This window comes from Biomphalaria glabrata, chromosome 7 (genome assembly GCF_947242115.1).
Source record: "Biomphalaria glabrata chromosome 7, xgBioGlab47.1, whole genome shotgun sequence".
In the NCBI taxonomy this organism is placed as follows: Eukaryota; Metazoa; Mollusca; class Gastropoda; family Planorbidae; genus Biomphalaria; species Biomphalaria glabrata.
This window is the reverse complement of record NC_074717.1, coordinates 20,294,741-20,313,296: the sequence shown is the minus strand read 5'-3', so window position 1 is coordinate 20,313,296 and position 18,556 is coordinate 20,294,741. Positions and strand designations below refer to the sequence as shown.

The 18,556-nt window shown below is 38.8% G+C and overlaps 1 protein-coding gene across 2 annotated transcripts; it reads right to left on the bottom strand.

Annotated features, from left to right (window-relative positions):
• Positions 1–712: 712 nt before the first annotated feature.
• On the bottom strand, positions 713–17,141 carry LOC106052816 (ras-related protein Rab-1B-like). 2 transcript variants are annotated; one of them, XM_056036450.1, is made up of 5 exons: positions 17,001–17,141; positions 16,591–16,905; positions 11,856–12,018; positions 2,049–2,168; positions 713–942 (listed from the first exon to the last, which is right to left on the bottom strand). In XM_056036450.1, exons 2-5 carry the CDS (start codon positions 16,771–16,773, stop codon positions 794–796), a joined length of 615 nt encoding a protein of 204 aa, XP_055892425.1. In that variant the 5' UTR covers positions 16,774–16,905; positions 17,001–17,141; the 3' UTR covers positions 713–793. The 2 variants fall into 2 exon arrangements, with proteins under 2 accessions (XP_055892425.1, XP_055892424.1); XM_056036449.1 differs by lacking the exon at positions 17,001–17,141 and having other exon boundaries at positions 16,591–16,963.
• Positions 17,142–18,556: the final 1,415 nt, after the last annotated feature.

Sequence of the window (18,556 nt, the reverse complement as noted above, 5' to 3'; positions counted from 1 at the left end):
GTCAAGCCTTACTTTCGCTGAACTTACCATTCACATGGTCTAGGACATGACAGTTTGTTTCCTCAAGAAGACACGTTCTACGCTATTCTAATTGTTTATCTTCATCTTTTCTTTTTTTTTTTTAGATTTTCATTTTTGGCGGATAACTATAAATAGCTAGCTTTCTGGCGTATCTGGTGTAAAGACTAGAGTGAGAGTTGATAAGCCTACATCAGATAATCTATGTAGTTTTAGCAGGGTAGAATCAAAGTTCCTTTCTCTTCCGCTTGTATCACGTGTTGTCTTTATATGAGAAACGAGTCCCTGTAATCACAACAAATTTCCGTAAGGATCAATAAAGCAGTCTTAGTCTTAGTCTTAAAATACTATCAATATGTAGAAAGTATTAGCGTCTGTATTTAGGCAGTTATGCAATTTATGCAACTAAAAAAAAATATTGAAAAACAAGCGGGTTGAAGCGATTTACTGCTACTCTTGGTTGGCACAGTGATCTTTCACTTGAGCGTCAGTGACATTGCTTTTGTTGTCTATTTTAAAACCTCTCAGATTTTTCTTTTTTCATTTTGTTACGTTTTTCTTTAGGACCCTTACCCCCCCCCCCCCCCATCCTCCTCCAATTTCTCCATATGGCGTTCTTTTCCTTGATTAGCCTACTGTAGTACATATCTAAACGAAAGTAGCGTTCTTAACATCAAAATGTAAACAAACAGCAGACGACTGATTAACTTTATTCGCAAAACTCCCCAATGTGTAGTCCCATGCTGCATCTCGGTATCAGTCTGAATGATAGACGTCAGGAACAACAAGCAGACTGGTTAGTCTTACTATGGAACTCCAGATCATCCAGATTAAATTTAGAATTCGTCTCTTCCTGTTGTTCTTGATTTTGTTCAGTAATTAGACATTTGCAAACAATCTCTAGAAGATTAGAAACTCCATGACCTAAATATGTAGAGAAATAAAAAAGGAAAACTATTTATCATGTGCATAAAGCCCTTATATAAGATACTAGCCTGACATTACCCGCGGCCTGCGGGTCCTAGTTTGGATTTAGATGTATGTTAAACTTAGCTAATGATCCTTTCAAGTTTTTCTCTTTCGCAACGAAAATAAAAGTAGTTTTGCGAAAATGGGTTTACCCGAAGCCGATACATTCATATCTATTAAAAACGAAAGGAGCGATAGATGAATAGGATGTAAAGTACACGGAGAGGGGGGGGGGAACTGCTGTGCGGTAGACATCGTTCCGACCACAGCCAATGCCCAGGATTTCATCTCATTTCCTTGAGATAATCCATAGTCTTCACAACTGACGTAGACAATATATAGACACACATCTCACTCTATTCTTATCATTGTGAATACATTTTGACCATTCAGGTGTATGAGACATTTTTGTAGGACATATAGTACGTGTCAATTGATAAGCAAAACATGTTTCGTACACTAGAATGTAAATTCTAAAACCTAGGTCATCATCACCAATATGTTCACAAATAGGAGTCACAAGAATGTGTCATTTTAGGTTGAAAGTAAAATATGTTTTAAATGAGAGAGAGAGAGAGAGAGAGAGAGAGTTTGACTTTGACACTTATATTAGGATGTATAACAAGCAAAAAAAAAAAAAAAAAAAACGTTTATAAAGGGGGAGAACTCCGTCCTTAAATCACTAATGTACGTTATTTCCCTTTATCAATATCAAAATAATTGTTTAAAGTATCAACTTGATCGGATATTGCTTGAGGAAACAATAGCGTTAACAATTATTTAAGGGAACTAAACACAACAAATTTAGCCATATCTGTGAATACTGAAGTATTAGTCTCCCTTGTTGCTATTAATAAAATAATGAATTATCAGCAATTAATTGTCCAAATAGTTACTTTTTTATATTGATTCATGTCCTTTATGTCAATGAATAATTTGTTCAAAGTTTCAACTTGATCCAAGAATAGGTGTGGGAGAAATAACTTGTACACACTTTTACCAGACAGACAGGGTGAGTTTGTATAATATTTGTAAAAAAGTGGGCATACTTGAGCACCTACCAGTTTTGGCTGACGTATCAAAGACAGCTTTACAACCAATAGAATTGGCGACGTGTTCAACGGTCGTCTGGCACAGTCCACATTGGATGTCGTTTTTAGTGCCAACTAGAAATCGAACAACTAAAAGAAAAAGTTGAAATTAATATTCATTCTTAATTATTTTAGTACATGTAGCAGTAACACTCTTAGGAAATTAATTTTATTTCTAACACACTTTTTGTGCGAATGTCTATATCAACCCCTTGTTCTTGATGGTCGTTGACTTATAGCACCAAACTGCTGGTAACTTCACCGCTGTAGGCGTAGTCTATTTGAACTTATACAACTTGAAATAACTTGAATCACTTCTTTGTAAACAAAACTAAATATAAATTTGATTAAATTATAGACAAACTCCACTTCAGATGAAATGAAACAAACTGATATTCAAACAAATCTAACTCACTAGAAAAACACGTCTTTACTCTCTGGCTTCCTAAAGTCATCAGGCGTACTTCACACAGCTTACGACAGCGCCGCTTATCTTGCTTCATACTACAAGACTAACATTAAATTAATGCCCTGTCTCTACAACTAACAATAAATACTTGCTTTCAATGACTCCTAGCAAACACACACACCACACACACACTCCATAACACCACCTACATGAAATGTATTAAGTAACAATTTTGAGAACAATATACTTTGTTACATTTAAATAATGGGTATAGCCCTGCATGTTAACCGGAAGATTTTTTTTTAGGGGGGAGGGGCATCCTGACATGGAAAGTCACACACTATTACGTCCCCCCCCCCCATACCATACGCACGCACACACGTTTGACCTGTGAATTGTTATTGTAGTGCCCTTAAAGGTGAAATATTTTTCTTTTGGAACAGTTTGAAGGACATTTCATTATGCATAATTTAGTAACCCCCCCCCCCTTTTTTAGTACACACTCTTTTGTTAACCGTCACCCTCGCTTCCCTTTTTATCGGAACTTTTTTTTTTCCTTTTGCATCCTGCAACCACTGGCCAACAGTATAACGATCGGCAACCATTTCTAATCCCCCTTATAAGAATAATACATCTATGTTTTGACTTCTCCCATGGAAAAGTCAAAAAAAGAGGGGGGGTGCCCTTTTCATAATTTAGACCTCAGCTCTTACATTCCACTTTTAGCCCGCATTTGTTTCGTTTGTCATTTTCCATGGACCAGAGTCTGAGCTTCCACAATTTAGAACTCGACTTTCTATAGCTCGTCTGTTATAGCACAAAATGATGAAATGACTTGACTTTGCTTTAACCAGTAAAAACTTTCAAATGAAAAGATCTTTCATAAAGTCCTTAACTTTCTCTCACTCAATTATATTTCTTTAGTTCGTCGGTTCTAAATCTGAACTTTAGTTCCAGCCACTTGTAAACACTTGAATTTGTGTTGAATCCTCTATAGATCGAGAAAGTAGGTCTGTAAATACTTTGCCTCTTCCATAGCCCCATCCACATCGATACAAATCAGTTCTAGATTAAGATGTAGATCTAGACTCTACACTTTAGTAATTTTGTTTACTTTAGTAATTTAGTTTACGCAAACACACACACATACATACATCTATTCCTTGTTTGGGAATAAAAACACACATATCTACTAAATATTTGCAAGTTACCACTGACTCATTGACCAAGAGAGCTCTTAAACTGTCGTACAAATTCGCATAAAATTTCATACACAGGTTCCTTTTACCCATAGGCGCTCACTAAGAACCAGTTTTGAGAGATTCGCAACCTGACGACCGCTATTCGCGAAAAATAGCAAGCTTTTTATCAAACCTTTGTATTTTATTTTCAGTATTTTCCCAAAAGGCCGCAGCCTATACATAAAGCATTAAGAAAATATCACACAAATTCCGTATTTTTGAAGCATTTTTTTTCTTTTTCCTAAGTCTATTTATTTTTAATACGCCCATTTTATGCTAATGAAATACCACAGAGCATGGAATGGGTTGCCTGAGCTAGCCAGGAAAACCAGTGACTTGGCAGAATTTAAGTCATTGGTTAACATGCATGACAAAATGCATGACGCGTAGGACGTAACCCTCTTCTTTTTTTAAGTAACGTCTGTATTATATAAGATAAGATAAGATTAAATGTAGAAAGGGGAAAAGGGATGTGCCATTCTATTGGGGTCTTCGGAAAAATGCATTTTATTCTCTAGGCCTGAAACTGAGGGTATGAAGAAATGTAAAGTAAATACATTTCCACTTTCAGATCTTGCGATCCATGGGGTAGATCCTGTAAAGATCATCTGTTTCTGTGGTCTACGGTTTACAAGGGTGTCATGTGGCCAGCACAACGACCAACTGCCTTTACTTTTGAATGCGGTGTCTAATAGCGTACATAGCTTGGTGTCAGATGAAAGGTAGCCGAAGAAAAGTTATAGAGTGTACGAAGGACTAACGTTTGGTTGTTGAAGAAGCGGATCACTCAAAGTGCTCTAGGAATTAACGGACCCAAAATATGAGCGCGTGTATGTGTCAGGGGGGGGGGCGCATTATGAAGCGGGTCTTGCCAAATCAAGTCTAAAGTCTATGTCAGAGAAATTACAATGCGAAGGTAAAAAAAAATGGGGGGGTGGGGGTCCAGAGAGCGAAAGAGAAGGGAGAATGCAAGGGAGAAAGAGCCGTGAAATTGTATTGTAGCACATACACTAATTCACGGGTCAAACAAGTCTGTTAGGTTGATCGTTCAAACACTAATTCACGGGTCAAACAAGTCTGTTAGGTTGATCGTTCAAACACTAATTCACGGGTCAAACAAGTCTGTTAGGTTGATCGTTCAAACACTAATTCACGGGTCAAACAAGTCTGTTAGGTTGATCGTTCAAACACTAATTCACGGGTCAAACAAGTCTGTTAGGTTGATCGTTCAAACACTAATTCACGGGTCAAACAAGTCTGTTAGGTTGATCGTTCAAACACTAATTCACGGGTCAAACAAGTCTGTTAGGTTGATCGTTCAAACACTAATTCACGGGTCAAACAAGTCTGTTAGGTTGATCGTTCAAACACTAATTCACGGGTCAAACAAGTCTGTTAGGTTGATCGTTCAAACACTAATTCACGGGTCAAACAAGTCTGTTAGGTTGATCGTTCAAACACTAATTCACGGGTCAAACAAGTCTGTTAGGTTGATCGTTCAAACACTAATTCACGGGTCAAACAAGTCTGTTAGGTTGATCGTTCAAATGTGGCCCATTTATTGCAATTTAAAAAAAAAAGTTTTTTTCCGGCCATAATAAACAATATAAAGCCTGGGAATAAATCAACTGGCGTAGCCAGTGTGTACTGCTAGTAGACTGCTAATATATTGTTGCAACTCTAGGGTAGGCACTCAACGAAAAGGCATGCAACTCAACACAGTTTAACAGGAAATAATAGTTGTGTTTATTCACTAGGGTAAACAGTAAACACATAACATCCTTCAGCTTCCTCAGAGTCTTACTACTAAGTGTATCAGTCCTTTGCTACTTAACCCGAATGTGGACCAACGACAGCCTTCCCCGCTTCGCTCCAGGTCCCTACTACAACCTTCAGGCAGCACAAAAGTTGGCCTCTTAGTTTCTCAAACATTCAGACTCTTCACAGTTCCTGATGCACTGTTATACTCTCCATTCTAGCGTCTTCCTGTTTACGTTCACTAGTGCGCTAGTGCTCACCTCAAGCACTGGTGCAGGGCAGGGTTACAACAATATATATATATATATATATATATATATCATGGGCGTAGCCAGGGGGGGTTCTTGGGGTTCAAACCCCCCCCCGAAATGAAATCCCCCCCCCTGGGGGGGGGGGAGTCAGAATTTAGTGACTGATTTTTTGCTTTGTTTTTGTTTATTTTAGGTGAGATTTTATTACTAAACCATCACTTGCCTCAACACAACCAAAGGGGTTTTGAGTTTAAAACCCCCTACCAGGGGGGTTCGAGTTTAAAAACCCCTACCAGGGGGGTTCGAGTTTAAAACCCCTTCCAGAGGGGTTCGAGTTTAAAAACCCCTACTAGGGGTTTTGAGTTTAAAACCCCCTACCAGGGTTTTGAGTTTTAAACCCCCTAGCTGGGGTTTTTGCAGTTAACTCCCCCTCTTCTATACAACAAAACAAAAAAAAATGCAAACGAAAATCCCCTTATTCCAAGAGCACAGTTCAGGAAGATTTTGATTTTAAAACCCCGTCTAAAATTTACGATAAACCCCCTCTTTAATATAAAAAAAAGCTAATTAAGCACTCAAAATGTTATGAGCGTAGCTAAATGGGTTTTGACTCAGTTTTGAGTTTAAACCCCACTCCAGTGGAGTTTGAAGCTAAAAAGTACCTCTTGAATATAAATAAAAGAAAATTACTCACTCTAAAATCTATGAGCTTAGTCAAAGGGGTTTTGAGTTTAAACCCCCCGCCAGGGGAATTTGAGGATAAAAAATACATCTTCAGTGTAAAAGAAAAAGCAAATTATGCACTCAAAATGCTATGAGCGTTGCCGAAAGGGGTTTTGAGTTTAAACCCCCATTCAGATGGGTTTGGTGCTAAAAATACATCTTCAATATAAAAAAAAAACCAAATTACACACTAAAATTATTTGAGCGTAGCCAAGCCAATCGGGGGTTTTGAGTTTAAACCCTTCTTCTACAGATGGCTTTTTTTTTTTAAGTTTAAAACCCCTTCAGATGGTTTTGAGTTTAAGATCCCCCTACAGAGCATTTTGAGGTGGAAAACCCCCAACAGAAGATTTTGACGATAACACTTCTCTTTTCGATATAAAATCTAAAGCAAACTACAGTCACTTAATTCCAAGAGCGTATTCAAGAGAGGTTACACATTTTTACCAGTAGCAGGGCTCCATTAATAAACTGCAGTGAATAGTCATCTACCGAAATCGAAAAAACACTAAATGTGGCTCAACAAAGATGGCTAAGACAAATTTTAGGAGTCAGTTATAGAGATCGGGTCTAAATCAAGGAAATCCTATGCCGAACTGGGAGTCGACCCTTAGATTGTGAGAGAACGACGCATGAGGTTTGCGGGACATGTTCTCCGACAAAATGAATTACGCATAAGAAGAGTTGCAATGATATCCTAGTACAACTTGACGCCACTCATTCATGGAGGTCCTCATGGTAGGTGGGAAGAGGCTTCAGACATTACCAGTGACAGATTTTTATGAAAACAGATTGACGTCAAATGCTCCGAACGGCGTGGGAGGGTCTAAGTCAGTAAGAATAGCACATTAGGTTTTTGAAATAAAACTTTTTAATAGCAGGAAAATGCACTGTAGATACCTCAGAATATGCATTTTGTTGGCTTTCAATACCAGAAATAGTGCTTGGCGGCGGGGCTTCGCCCCGCGCTGGGGGAGCTCCTAGCGCTCCCCCAGACCCCTTGGCTAGTAATGTCGGGGAATGTACAATTTTTCCACTAATCATGGAAGAACCTATTCTAGGGCACAATAAACGAATGTAATAAAGATTATGTACACACACACACACACACACACATACATAAATACATATAATTTTTTTTCGCGGGGGGGTGGGGTGAGGGGGGGAATCGGGGGGGGGGGGAATTCACTCCCCCAAACCCCCCCCCCCCGAAAAAAAATCCTGGCTACGCCCATGATATATATATATATATATATATATATATATATATATATATATATATATATATATATATATATCATGGGCGTAGCCAGGGGTGGGGGGTTGGGGAAAGAACCTATTCTAGGGTATAATAAACGTCTTCCGAAAGAATGAAGAGTCAGAATGTAATTTAGATTAATTATATGCACAAACACACAAATATATATATATATATAGCGCGGGGGGAGGGGGAGGAAAAAATCACCCCCCACCCCCCCCCCCCAGCCCAAGATCATTCAATGCTAATTATTCCAGCTAGGCTTTATGAAATCAATATATATATATATATATATATATATATATATATATATATATATACTAGACATATTTTACCCGCGACCCGCGGGTCTTTATTTGCGCATTACTGTCGATATAGTCACTGAGAGTGTTTTGTAACCAATTAAACGAAATAATAATGTAATAAGTAAAGCGAATGTGTCAATGTAAAAATAGCTAATAGGCTTAAATCCATTTTTTTTTAAATTAAAACATTTGCTTTTGAATAATCTAGTGGATTGGATTTAGATGTATGTTAAACGTAGCTAATGATCCTTTCACGTTATTTCTCTTTCGCTACGAAAATAAAATTAGTTTTGCGAAAATGGTTTACCCGAAGTCGATACATTCTTATCTATTAAAAACGAAAAGAGCGATAGCTTTGTTAAATAAATGGGATTATAAAGTGAACAATAAAACGAAATAATTTTTAGTACGCGATTCATGAATGAATATAGATCTAGGCCTTTAACTCGGCTTCGCAGCTTTCTTAAACGAATGTAGCTTTAGAAAACCAAATTTGAATGTTTATTTGATCAAAATATGAAATGAATGGACTTTAATTAATATGTTTATGTGTTAAAGTATAAAACTATCTGTGCGAAGAGAAGTTTTATCATCTTAGAGTTGTATTATATAAGATAAGATAAGATAAGAATTAGAGTTTTAGATCTAGGGATGGGATTATAAAGTAAACAATTAAACGAATTAATATTTAGTACGCGATTCATTACTGAATTGTCTAATGAAAGAATGTTCGTCAGGAAATCTGTAATCACAGATATAAGGAACTAATTAATGTAAAAAATGCTTTTGAAACACAAAATTGAAGGTTAATTTTATTATATAATGAAATCAATGGACCTTCTTTTGTCTTTTCATGTGTCAAAGTAAAAAACTATCTGCGCAAAGTGTATTTCTTAAAATTAGATCTAGGTCTAAATCCTTTCTATCTTTTCTCATGTCAACATTGTAGACATGGCCTAGATCCATAAAATACTATAGCTGTAATAGAGTCGGACAACTTTATTTTTTTTGAGGGTCTTAAGTTTGTTTTAGGGCTACAATACATACACTACGGTCTAAGTTGGTACCCAAGGAACATTCCTGCCTAGTTTTATCAAGATTGGTCAAGCGGTTTCGATGTCTATAAGTAACACACTAGCGGATCCAGAACTTTGGAGTGGGGGGGGCGATTTTTTTCCAAACCCTAACCCTAACGCCCAGTAAACCCTAACCCTATACATAAACGTGCGTACAGCACACACACACACATATATATATATATATATATATATATATATATATATAATATATATATATATATATATATATATATATATATATATAAGAATAAATAAGCAATATTTCTCAGTATTTTCATGCATTCTTCACTGAAGAAACGCATTCTCCTGACATCTACAGCTCATTATTAATCAGTGGAGTTCGGGGCGAAGCCCCGACGCCAAAAAGCGTTTTCTTGCATTTTTCACTGCAGAAACGCCTGCTTCTGACATCTACAGCTCTTTATCAATCAGTGGAGTTCGGGGCGAAGCTCCGAAGCCAAAAAGCGTTTTCTTGCATTTTTCATTGCAGAAACGCCTGCTCCTGACATCTACAGCTCACTATTCATCAGTGAGTTTCGGGGCGTAGCCCCGACGCAGAAAGCGTTTTCATGCATTCTTCACTGAAGAAACGCATTCTCCTGACATCTACAGCTCATTTTAATCAGTGGAGTTCGGGGCGAAGCCCCGACGCCAAAAAGCGTTTTCTTGCATTTTTCACTGCAGAAACGCCTGCTTCTGACATCTACAGCTCTTTATCAATCAGTGGAGTTCGGGGCGAAGCTCCGAAGCCAAAAAGCGTTTTCTTGCATTTTTCATTGCAGAAACGCCTGCTCCTGACATCTACAGCTCACTATTCATCAGTGAGTTTCGGGCGTAGCCCCGACGCAGAAAGCGTTTTCATGCATTCTTCACTGAAGAAACGCATTCTCCTGACATCTACAGCTCATTTTAATCAGTGGAGTTCGGGGCGAAGCCCCGACGCCAAAAAGCGTTTTCTTGCATTTTTCACTGCAGAAACGCCTGCTTCTGACATCTACAGCTCTTTATCAATCAGTGGAGTTCGGGGCGAAGCTCCGACGCCAAAAAGCGTTTTCTTGCATTTTTCATTGCAGAAACGCCTGCTCCTGACATCTACAGCTCACTATTAATCAGTGAGTTTCGGGGCGTAGCCCCGACGCAGAAAGCGTTTTCATGCATTCTTCACTGAAGAAACGCATTCTCCTTACCTAAAGCTCATTATTCATCCTATTAAAAAAGGTCTAATTTGAATGTATACGCCCTTAATACATTGCAAATAAAACCGATTTGTTCCTTGAAAAGATCAGATACCCCACATATTTAGATTAAGGCTTTGAGGATCGAAAAAAAAATTCGATAAATAATATTCAATAAAATTCAAGCATAAATTGTGAGTTATAGTCCCAAATTTAACTAGAAAAATATTAGATTGAGTAAAGGTTGGAAAAAAGGCTACTCATCTCAATCGTGACTCTTATACTGAAAATTTTTGCTTGAATTCTAACTTTTACAAAGCAAAGTCTTTCTTAAAATAATTATGATAAATTCATGTGAAATCACATAAACTCTGTCTGGAAATGGGAGGGGCGGTAGAATGAAAACAATTTATCCTCGCTCCTTTTTATAATTTCTGCTAATGATTGCAATTGGCATTAAAGAATAAGGGTGGGGCCACTCGATACGAGAATTTAATTTATAGCATATATAAATTATATTATTGGCTGATTTTTTTTTTTTTTACATTTTGTAATTTCTTAACTATAATACAAAAAGAAAAATTATTGCTTCGTCCGATGAGAGAAAGGAGATGGCAATTATCGCCCCTCCCACTTTTTTCCTTTTATATTTACTAATCATAAAATTTGAGATTAGAGTGTGGTGCGACATAATATACAAATGGTTTCACATATCAATTATATAGAAATTCAACTATTTTTATTCACAAACTATGATTTCTCCATAAAAATATGACCGCCCCCCCCCCACTCAGAGGGCTAGAGCGGGGAGGGCAGTACATGCAATCGTCCCCCCCCCCCCTTACCCCACCGAATCGGCCAAGATACCTGAAGGAGAGCGACATAATATCAAATTTATATATTAATGCAACTAATCTTGCTCACAAACTATGATTTCTCCATAAAAGTAGGACCGCCCCCCCCCACTCAAAGGGTTTAGGTGGGAAGGGCAGTAGAGGTTTCCCCCCACACACACACCAATCGGACAACAGGGGAACGACATAATATAAAGATCGGTTAAAATATCAATAACAAGTTTTAATCATAATTGATTCTTTTGGCAAGCTGTGATTTCTACAAATAAATTGGACCGCCCCCCCCACTCAAAAGTTTATGGTTGGGGGGTGGGCGGATTGATGCTATCGCCCCATCCCGACCCCACCTAATCGGCCAACATACTAGAAGGGGGGGGGGCGAAGTAATCTAAAAATAGTTTGAAATATAAATAACTAGTATATATTATTAACATAAGTAATAAATTCGTATACAAATTGTGTGACTTCTATACTAAAATTCGTCCGCCCCTCCCTTCGGGGGGGGGGGGTCGGCCGAGTGGGGGGGGCGATCGCCCCTACCGCCCCCCCCCCTGGATCCGCCAGTGAAGTAACATACATACATACATACATACATACATACATACATACCCCTCACATTCTACTTTATAATATATATATATATATATATATATATATATATATATATATATATATATATATATATATATATATATATATATATATATAATATCTATTGTTTTACCATTTGGTGCAATAATGTCCACAGTCTTATTCCAAGTTCTTACACTTGCTAAACTGGCTGGTTTATCTACACTGTATACGAAGAAAACCGCATGGCTATGTCTATAGTAACTGGTGGATAGGGTGTTAAACCTTTCAATACCTGCTGTGTCTACCAAAGTTAACTGGGGAATACAAAAAAGTACATTGAAGTGCAAAAAATCCACAATAGAATAGAGAATAGAATAGAGTAGAATAGAATAGAGAATAGAATAGAATAGAATAGAATAGAATAGAATAGAATAGAATAGAATAGAATAGAATAGAATAGAAAAAAAAGTCCATTGTAATATTAATGCAGCCATTTTTGACCTAGCTCATCTACCGATCTTGTACCATTGGTTATTAGTGTAATATTAATGCAACCATTTTTGACCTAGCTCATCTACCGATCTTGTACCATTTGGTTATTAGTGTAATATTAATGCAGCCATTTTTGACCTAGCTCATCTACCGATCTTGTACCATTTGGTTATTAGTGTAATATTAATGCAGCCATTTTTGACCTAGCTCCTCTACCGATCTTGTACCATTTGGTTATTAGTGTAATATTAATGCAGCCATTTTTGACCTAGCTCATCTACCGATCTTGTACCATTTGGTTATTAGTGTAATATTAATGCAGCCATTTTTGACCTAGCTCCTCTACCGATCTTGTACCATTTGGTTATTAGTGTAATATTAACCGGTTACACCAAAATGCTTGTTTTTTTTGTTTTTAATGGAATCGCATCATAAATTTCAAATTGTATTTGAAACACAACTATTTTGTTCCCTTCTTTCCACATGTTCTCGAGTTATAAGATAATAGAAAAGGAAGGGAAAAAAAAAGGAAGTAAGTGAAGAAGTAAGTTCACAATTTTCAACGACAAAAAAGTCCCATATAATTAGAATGAGAACAAAGAGCTGCCCCTCCCTTTTCCTCACGGCGAATTAATCTCTAACACATTCGTGGACTTGAATTTCGACCAATCACTTTCCTGTTTCTTTGTACAAACGTTAGAACGAGCGGATACAGACTTTTTTTTTTTTGTTTTGTTTTTCATTTCCTTTGTGATCAATCAATCAACTAGTTTGTTCAGTTCACAATCTCACTGTTTCCGTTGTTCTTAAACAGTGCGTGGCTAAAGAAGTGCTAGAGTCCTTAGAAGTAGAATGTTCAAATGTTAAACAAATGTGGACGATTCGCTGGCATTCGGAGATGTTTTGAGCAGGTTCAGGTTTAGAAACTGTTTCCCTCTCATAATGTTCCACAGCAATATATGTGTACAATGTTTGAGTAGTCTCGACTATACAAGTCTACAAAACTACTTCATCTCATTTGTCTTTATTGTTTATTTAAAGCCCATACCTTAAAGCAGTGGTTGTCAAACAATGGTTAGTGGACCCTCAGGGTTGACCAGACGACTGTTGGAGGGTCCACAGAAATATGAAAAATTGTATACATTTATAATGACCTATTCACTGAAGGCCAGTTCAAAATGATAGGATAATTTAAATAATAATCAGCTGGCCACGTTCTACTGTTTCATGTGTCTATAGCGACTATAGCGAAAATTCTAGAACTATTGTTGTTGACGCTGCTTGACAAAAACAATGATTAATAACAATACTGCGATAGAAATATATTTTGGGTAGGAGTTTCAAACTTTACTTAATTTACAAACTAATCAACGTCGCTCTTTCAATCTGTTTGCTTTTCAAGTCAATCAACATCGATCTTTCTATTTCTCTGCTTTATCACACTAGTCAAAGAAGTAGGCCAAACTTCGTTTTAAAGTTTCCAGACGACGATTCTGAGACTCCTCGAAACACAGACATAAGTCTGGTTATTAATGTTGTACAATTCAGGATTTATTACTTTATAGGCTACAGTGGTAATTGGCGTTTGTTAAATTGCTTTTGGCACGCCCGTCTGACCTTTAGATTATGGATAAATATTTGAAGCGTAAGCAGATATCTGAAGAGAGCAAGAATGAAATGGAAATAGTGACAAAGAAACGAGACACGATGCTGTAAGAAATGCCGCAACATATAAGTCAAAATTACGTAACTAATTGTAAATCTGCATCTATATATTTACAATTCAGATTTCTACCGTACAGAGGTAACAGTGATCAGCAACAATGTGTCAGATGTTTCAATGTGTTATCGAACGAAAGTTTGAGACCTGCTAAACTGAAGCGTCAAAATGAACTACAAGAAAAACCCATTGATTTCCTTAAACGTCAATCAACAGTGAATGCAAATCAGCAGGAAACTATTAGCAATGCAACAACAGTGAATAAAAGAGCTCTTATAAGGCTTCGTTTATTCTTGCAATGTGAATAGTGTAGATCAAACAAAACACACACGGTTGCCGAGAGTTTGGTTAGGCCACAGCGGCTTTAGAAATATGAGATTTTTGGCAGAGAAATCTGGCTGTGTCGTGGGCCCGCTAACTTAGTATTACTTGTCCCTGAACTGAAAAAGTTTGAGAATCCCTGCCCTAACGCACTCATGCAGAAAATAGCACTATAGGCTTCAAATAACATTCTCATCTGTCCATTGTCTTTCGTCGTAGGGGTGCTGTTCGCATAACCAAATCCCCCCCCCCCCCAATTTTCCCAGTTAGCAGCTGTTCTTATCAGGCTATCAAGAGAAAGGTCGCGGTCCGTTAGCCAGGTCAACTTTTCTTTCGACGACTTCGTGCTCCCTCCACTGGACCTTGAAGAATGACTTTCGTCTCTTCACAGTATTGAGGAGTCCTTCCTTTTTCAGCATTCTGAGTCCTTCAGTGAAGTCCTGCAGGGCGTCGGCACCATAGGCGCCATTATCCCCTTGGTGGTTAGAAAGGCTTTTATCCAACTACCAGGCCTGGGCATGGGGCTCTTCACCCCTGTCCTGTCTGAGGGCTCTCAACGGTAGACGGCCATATCGGTTGACTGGGCCAGACCGGACCGTGCCGTGTACACAGCGCTCCGTCCCGTTCCTGTGCCCCACTCACTACAAGTGGCTGAGAACAGAGCTAACTGCGGGGAGCTTGTCTCATATTCCTATACTGTAACCGCCACTGTTCCGTGCAAGGACCGCCACTCCAGCTAACGGGATACTGATGACGGCCCCCATGTGGAACGGCGTGGCGGACTTTTTGGACTGGTGTGCGGGCTACTTGTTCCACCCCTACCCCGAGTGAGATAAAAAAAAACTCACCCAGGGGGTCCCGCAAGGGCCTGATTCGCTACTCGTACTTAGCCTATCTAGGTCCACCCCTAGACGTTCCACCGGAGGGCCACGCTGAGGCGACGGGTAGCTGGAATTCCTCCGGCATTGTGTGTCCAACTTTCACAACCATATAGGAGTACAGAGCACTAGCGAAGAATGTAGTTTAAATTGTATTGTCAAGCTGGTGTTACTGTTCCAGAGGAACATTTTATACTAGCGCATATGTTTGGTCTCCTCCTTCCCAGTTGAATATGAGCACACTCGCATTGCCTATGTAGGCCTACTCAAAGAGGGCTCTGAAGTCACATCTTCGATTCGAAATGTAACACTCAAGGCACGGGAAGGTTTGGTCTAATGCAGTATTTTCATGCTTTTGCAGTTTAAGTTTTTTTTTTGTTAATGTTCTTTGCCTCGTACCTAGAAAAACCGACACTCACGGCTTGGCGCGGCACGGAGGTCACGAACGGAGTCAGTGTTGCTTCGCGCCTTGACGAGGAATAATGGGCTAGCATTTTTCCAGTCATAATGGCGAGGGCCTTTCTGATTCCAGGCCCATTTTCAATCGCCAGCAATGCATACCCGAAGTCTGGGTTCCCATTTGCTTAAATTTAATATCACCGTCTCTCTCTCTCTTTCTTTTTATCAAATTTCTTTTCCATAATCCAGGAAGAAGCTTATGACGCATTACCAATACAAAGGGGGATCACTCATGTTACAAAATGTTCTTGGTGCACAGATAACTGTATTTATCTTTTCAGAATGGTGTCAATATGTAAATGTTTCGACGAATAACTCGGTAACTCCGGGAAGTAAATTGAGAGCCAACTCCTTTCCTTGGTGGCAGTTTTAGTTTTGAATTAAGACGTTCGTTTTTTTCTTGTTTGTTGATATTCTGTCCATTCGTTTACTCAGTAGATGAACAATTTCAATACAAAATAGTAATAGAGTTAGAAATGTGTGAAGTTGAGCTCAAATTAAATGGTCACTGTTTGAAACAAATTCGGTGATCACTGCGATGTAGACCTACCATGGCTGCATGGTCGTGTGGTATACACTTCGGACTATCGAGTAGCTGGTCCCGAGTTCGAAACCTCCCGCTCTATCATCCCCTTGCCGCCCTAAACGATGTCTGGATTAGGACGAACTAAAGAAACCTGCCCCCCCCCCCTCTCTATCGTCCCCATTTTCTGGATTAAAGTATCGGCGTAACGGGTGTAATAGTTCATGATTATATGATGATTAAAGAACACACAAAAACTCAAAACTTTTCTTGTCTAAGCCAGGTTTTAAAGTTGGCTTAGTCTGAACATTTTGCTTAACACTACAACAGCCCATCTGGTTGGTAAAAAAAAAAAAATCCAATCGCCTTTAGCTCTTCCCCAGCAAGCTCTAGGTTAGAGTTTGTTCCACTATTACCCCCCCCCCACCTGGATTCGAACTCAGGTTGTTTATCCATTGTTGTCACATTAAAAGAAGAAAACCTGTTACATTACCTTGACACTGAGGCCGTCTACAACTATATTCCTAGTGAAACTGTCCACACCAATTGTAGACACTGTGTCACAGAAAATGCCATCCCTGAGCCTCAGAAACAATGCAGTTTTCCCCACGCCCGAGTCTCCGATCAAAACTACCTTGAACCTGCGGCAAGACCCGAAGCCAGTATTTGAAGACATAGCATCAAGTTATTTAGATCAATAGCAAACTGTAAAGCATTCTAGATTGAAGATAAAGCCGTGATATCTTTTAACTCAAGCCTGTCTATTGGTTCTTCAAGGGGACGTCCTTGTAATCACCATTTATAGATCCTGTGAGAATACAGTACGTAGGTTAGAACTTGATACGGGTGGTCGAACTTTAGAATCTACCACCGCCTTTATCTCATAAGTTGGGTTTCTCTTACCTGTTTGAACCAGAGAGAGAGCGAGCGAGAAAGAGAATGTTATCATAGAAGTGAGGCCTACCCCCATCTGGTCTTGTGTATTGAATGAATGTATCATGTTTTTTTTAAAAATTGATTTATGTTTAGGAAGAGAGCGAGGGGAGAGAATCCAAGAAATACTGCTACATCCTCGAATCGTAAATATTTTTAGCTACAATCCCCCCCCCCCCCCCCCTTGTCTAGCAGGCCCATAGATTTGTCAAATGTATGACATGCTTCGGATGTTCCTTTAGACTTAAAAAGTTGGGAGATAATCTACTTCCTAGTTCAAATCTCAGTGAAGCCCTTCAAGTGTACAACTTTGCTATCCCAATCAGTTTATAGCTAAATGTGGTTGTCTTTAAGAGTGATCTCCCCTTAACATGGTGACGACATGCAATGTCTTAGTCTAGTTTAAATTAGTGTCATAACATTTCTCAATACAATCAATAAAGAAGACTTTGAACAGACTCAGGATACAAGCATACTAATGACACATGCCCTGAACCTCAGTCAGGATATAAGCATACTAATGACACATGCCCTGAACCTCAGTCAGGATATAAGCATACTAATGACACATGCCCTGGCCCTCAGTCAGGATACAAGCATACTAATGACACATGCCCTGAACCTCAGTCAGGATATAAGCATACTAATGACACATGCCCTGAACCTCAGTCAGGATATAAGCATACTAATGACACATGCCCTGGCCCTCAGTCAGGATACAAGCATACTAATGACACATGCCCTGGCCCTCAGTCAGGATACAAGCATACTAATGACACATGCCCTGAACCTCAGTCAGGATATAAGCATACTAATGACACATGCCCTGAACCTCAGTCAGGATATAAGCATACTAATGACACGCCCTGGCCCTCAGTCAGGATACAAGCATACTAATGACACATGCCCTGAACCTCAGTCAGGATATAAGCATACTAATGACACATGCCCTGGCCCTCAGTCAGGATACAAGCATACTAATGACACATGCCCTGAACCTCAGTCAGGATATAAGCATACTAATGACACATGCCCTGAACCTCAGTCAGGATACAAGCATACTAATGACACATGCCCTGGCCCTCAGTCAGGATACAAGCATACTAATGACACATGCCCTGAACCTCAGTCAGGATACAAGCATACTAATGACACATGCCCTGAACCTCAGTCAGGATACAAGCATACTAATGACACATGCCCTGAACCTCAGTCAGGATACAAGCATACTAATGACACATGCTCTGAACCTCAGTCAGGATATAAGCATACTAATGACACATGCCCTGGCCCAAAGTCAGGATATAAGCATACTAATGACACATGCTCTGGCCCTCAGTCAGGATGTTACCAGTATTACTTGCCTCCTAATAGCATAAACATTTTTTTCCTAAGAAAATAATTTTCAACATTTCAACACATTTTTTTAAAAAAATTTATTCATATTAAACACACACAAAAAAGTATTTTTCCAATAAAATGACTTAAAAGATACAAGTGTACAATGTAACTTATTTTACTTAGTA

Coding starts and splice junctions, on each gene's coding strand:
- LOC106052816 (XM_056036450.1), bottom strand. CDS start 16,773: ATGTCTTCAAATACTGGCTTCGGGTCTTGCCGCAGGTTCAAGGTAGTT. Junction 12,019..16,590: donor TAGACGGCCTCAGTGTCAAG/GTAATGTAACAG, acceptor TGTATTCCCCAG/TTAACTTTGGTAGACACAGC. Junction 943..2,048: donor TGATACGTCAGCCAAAACTG/GTAGGTGCTCAA, acceptor CTACATATTTAG/GTCATGGAGTTTCTAATCTT.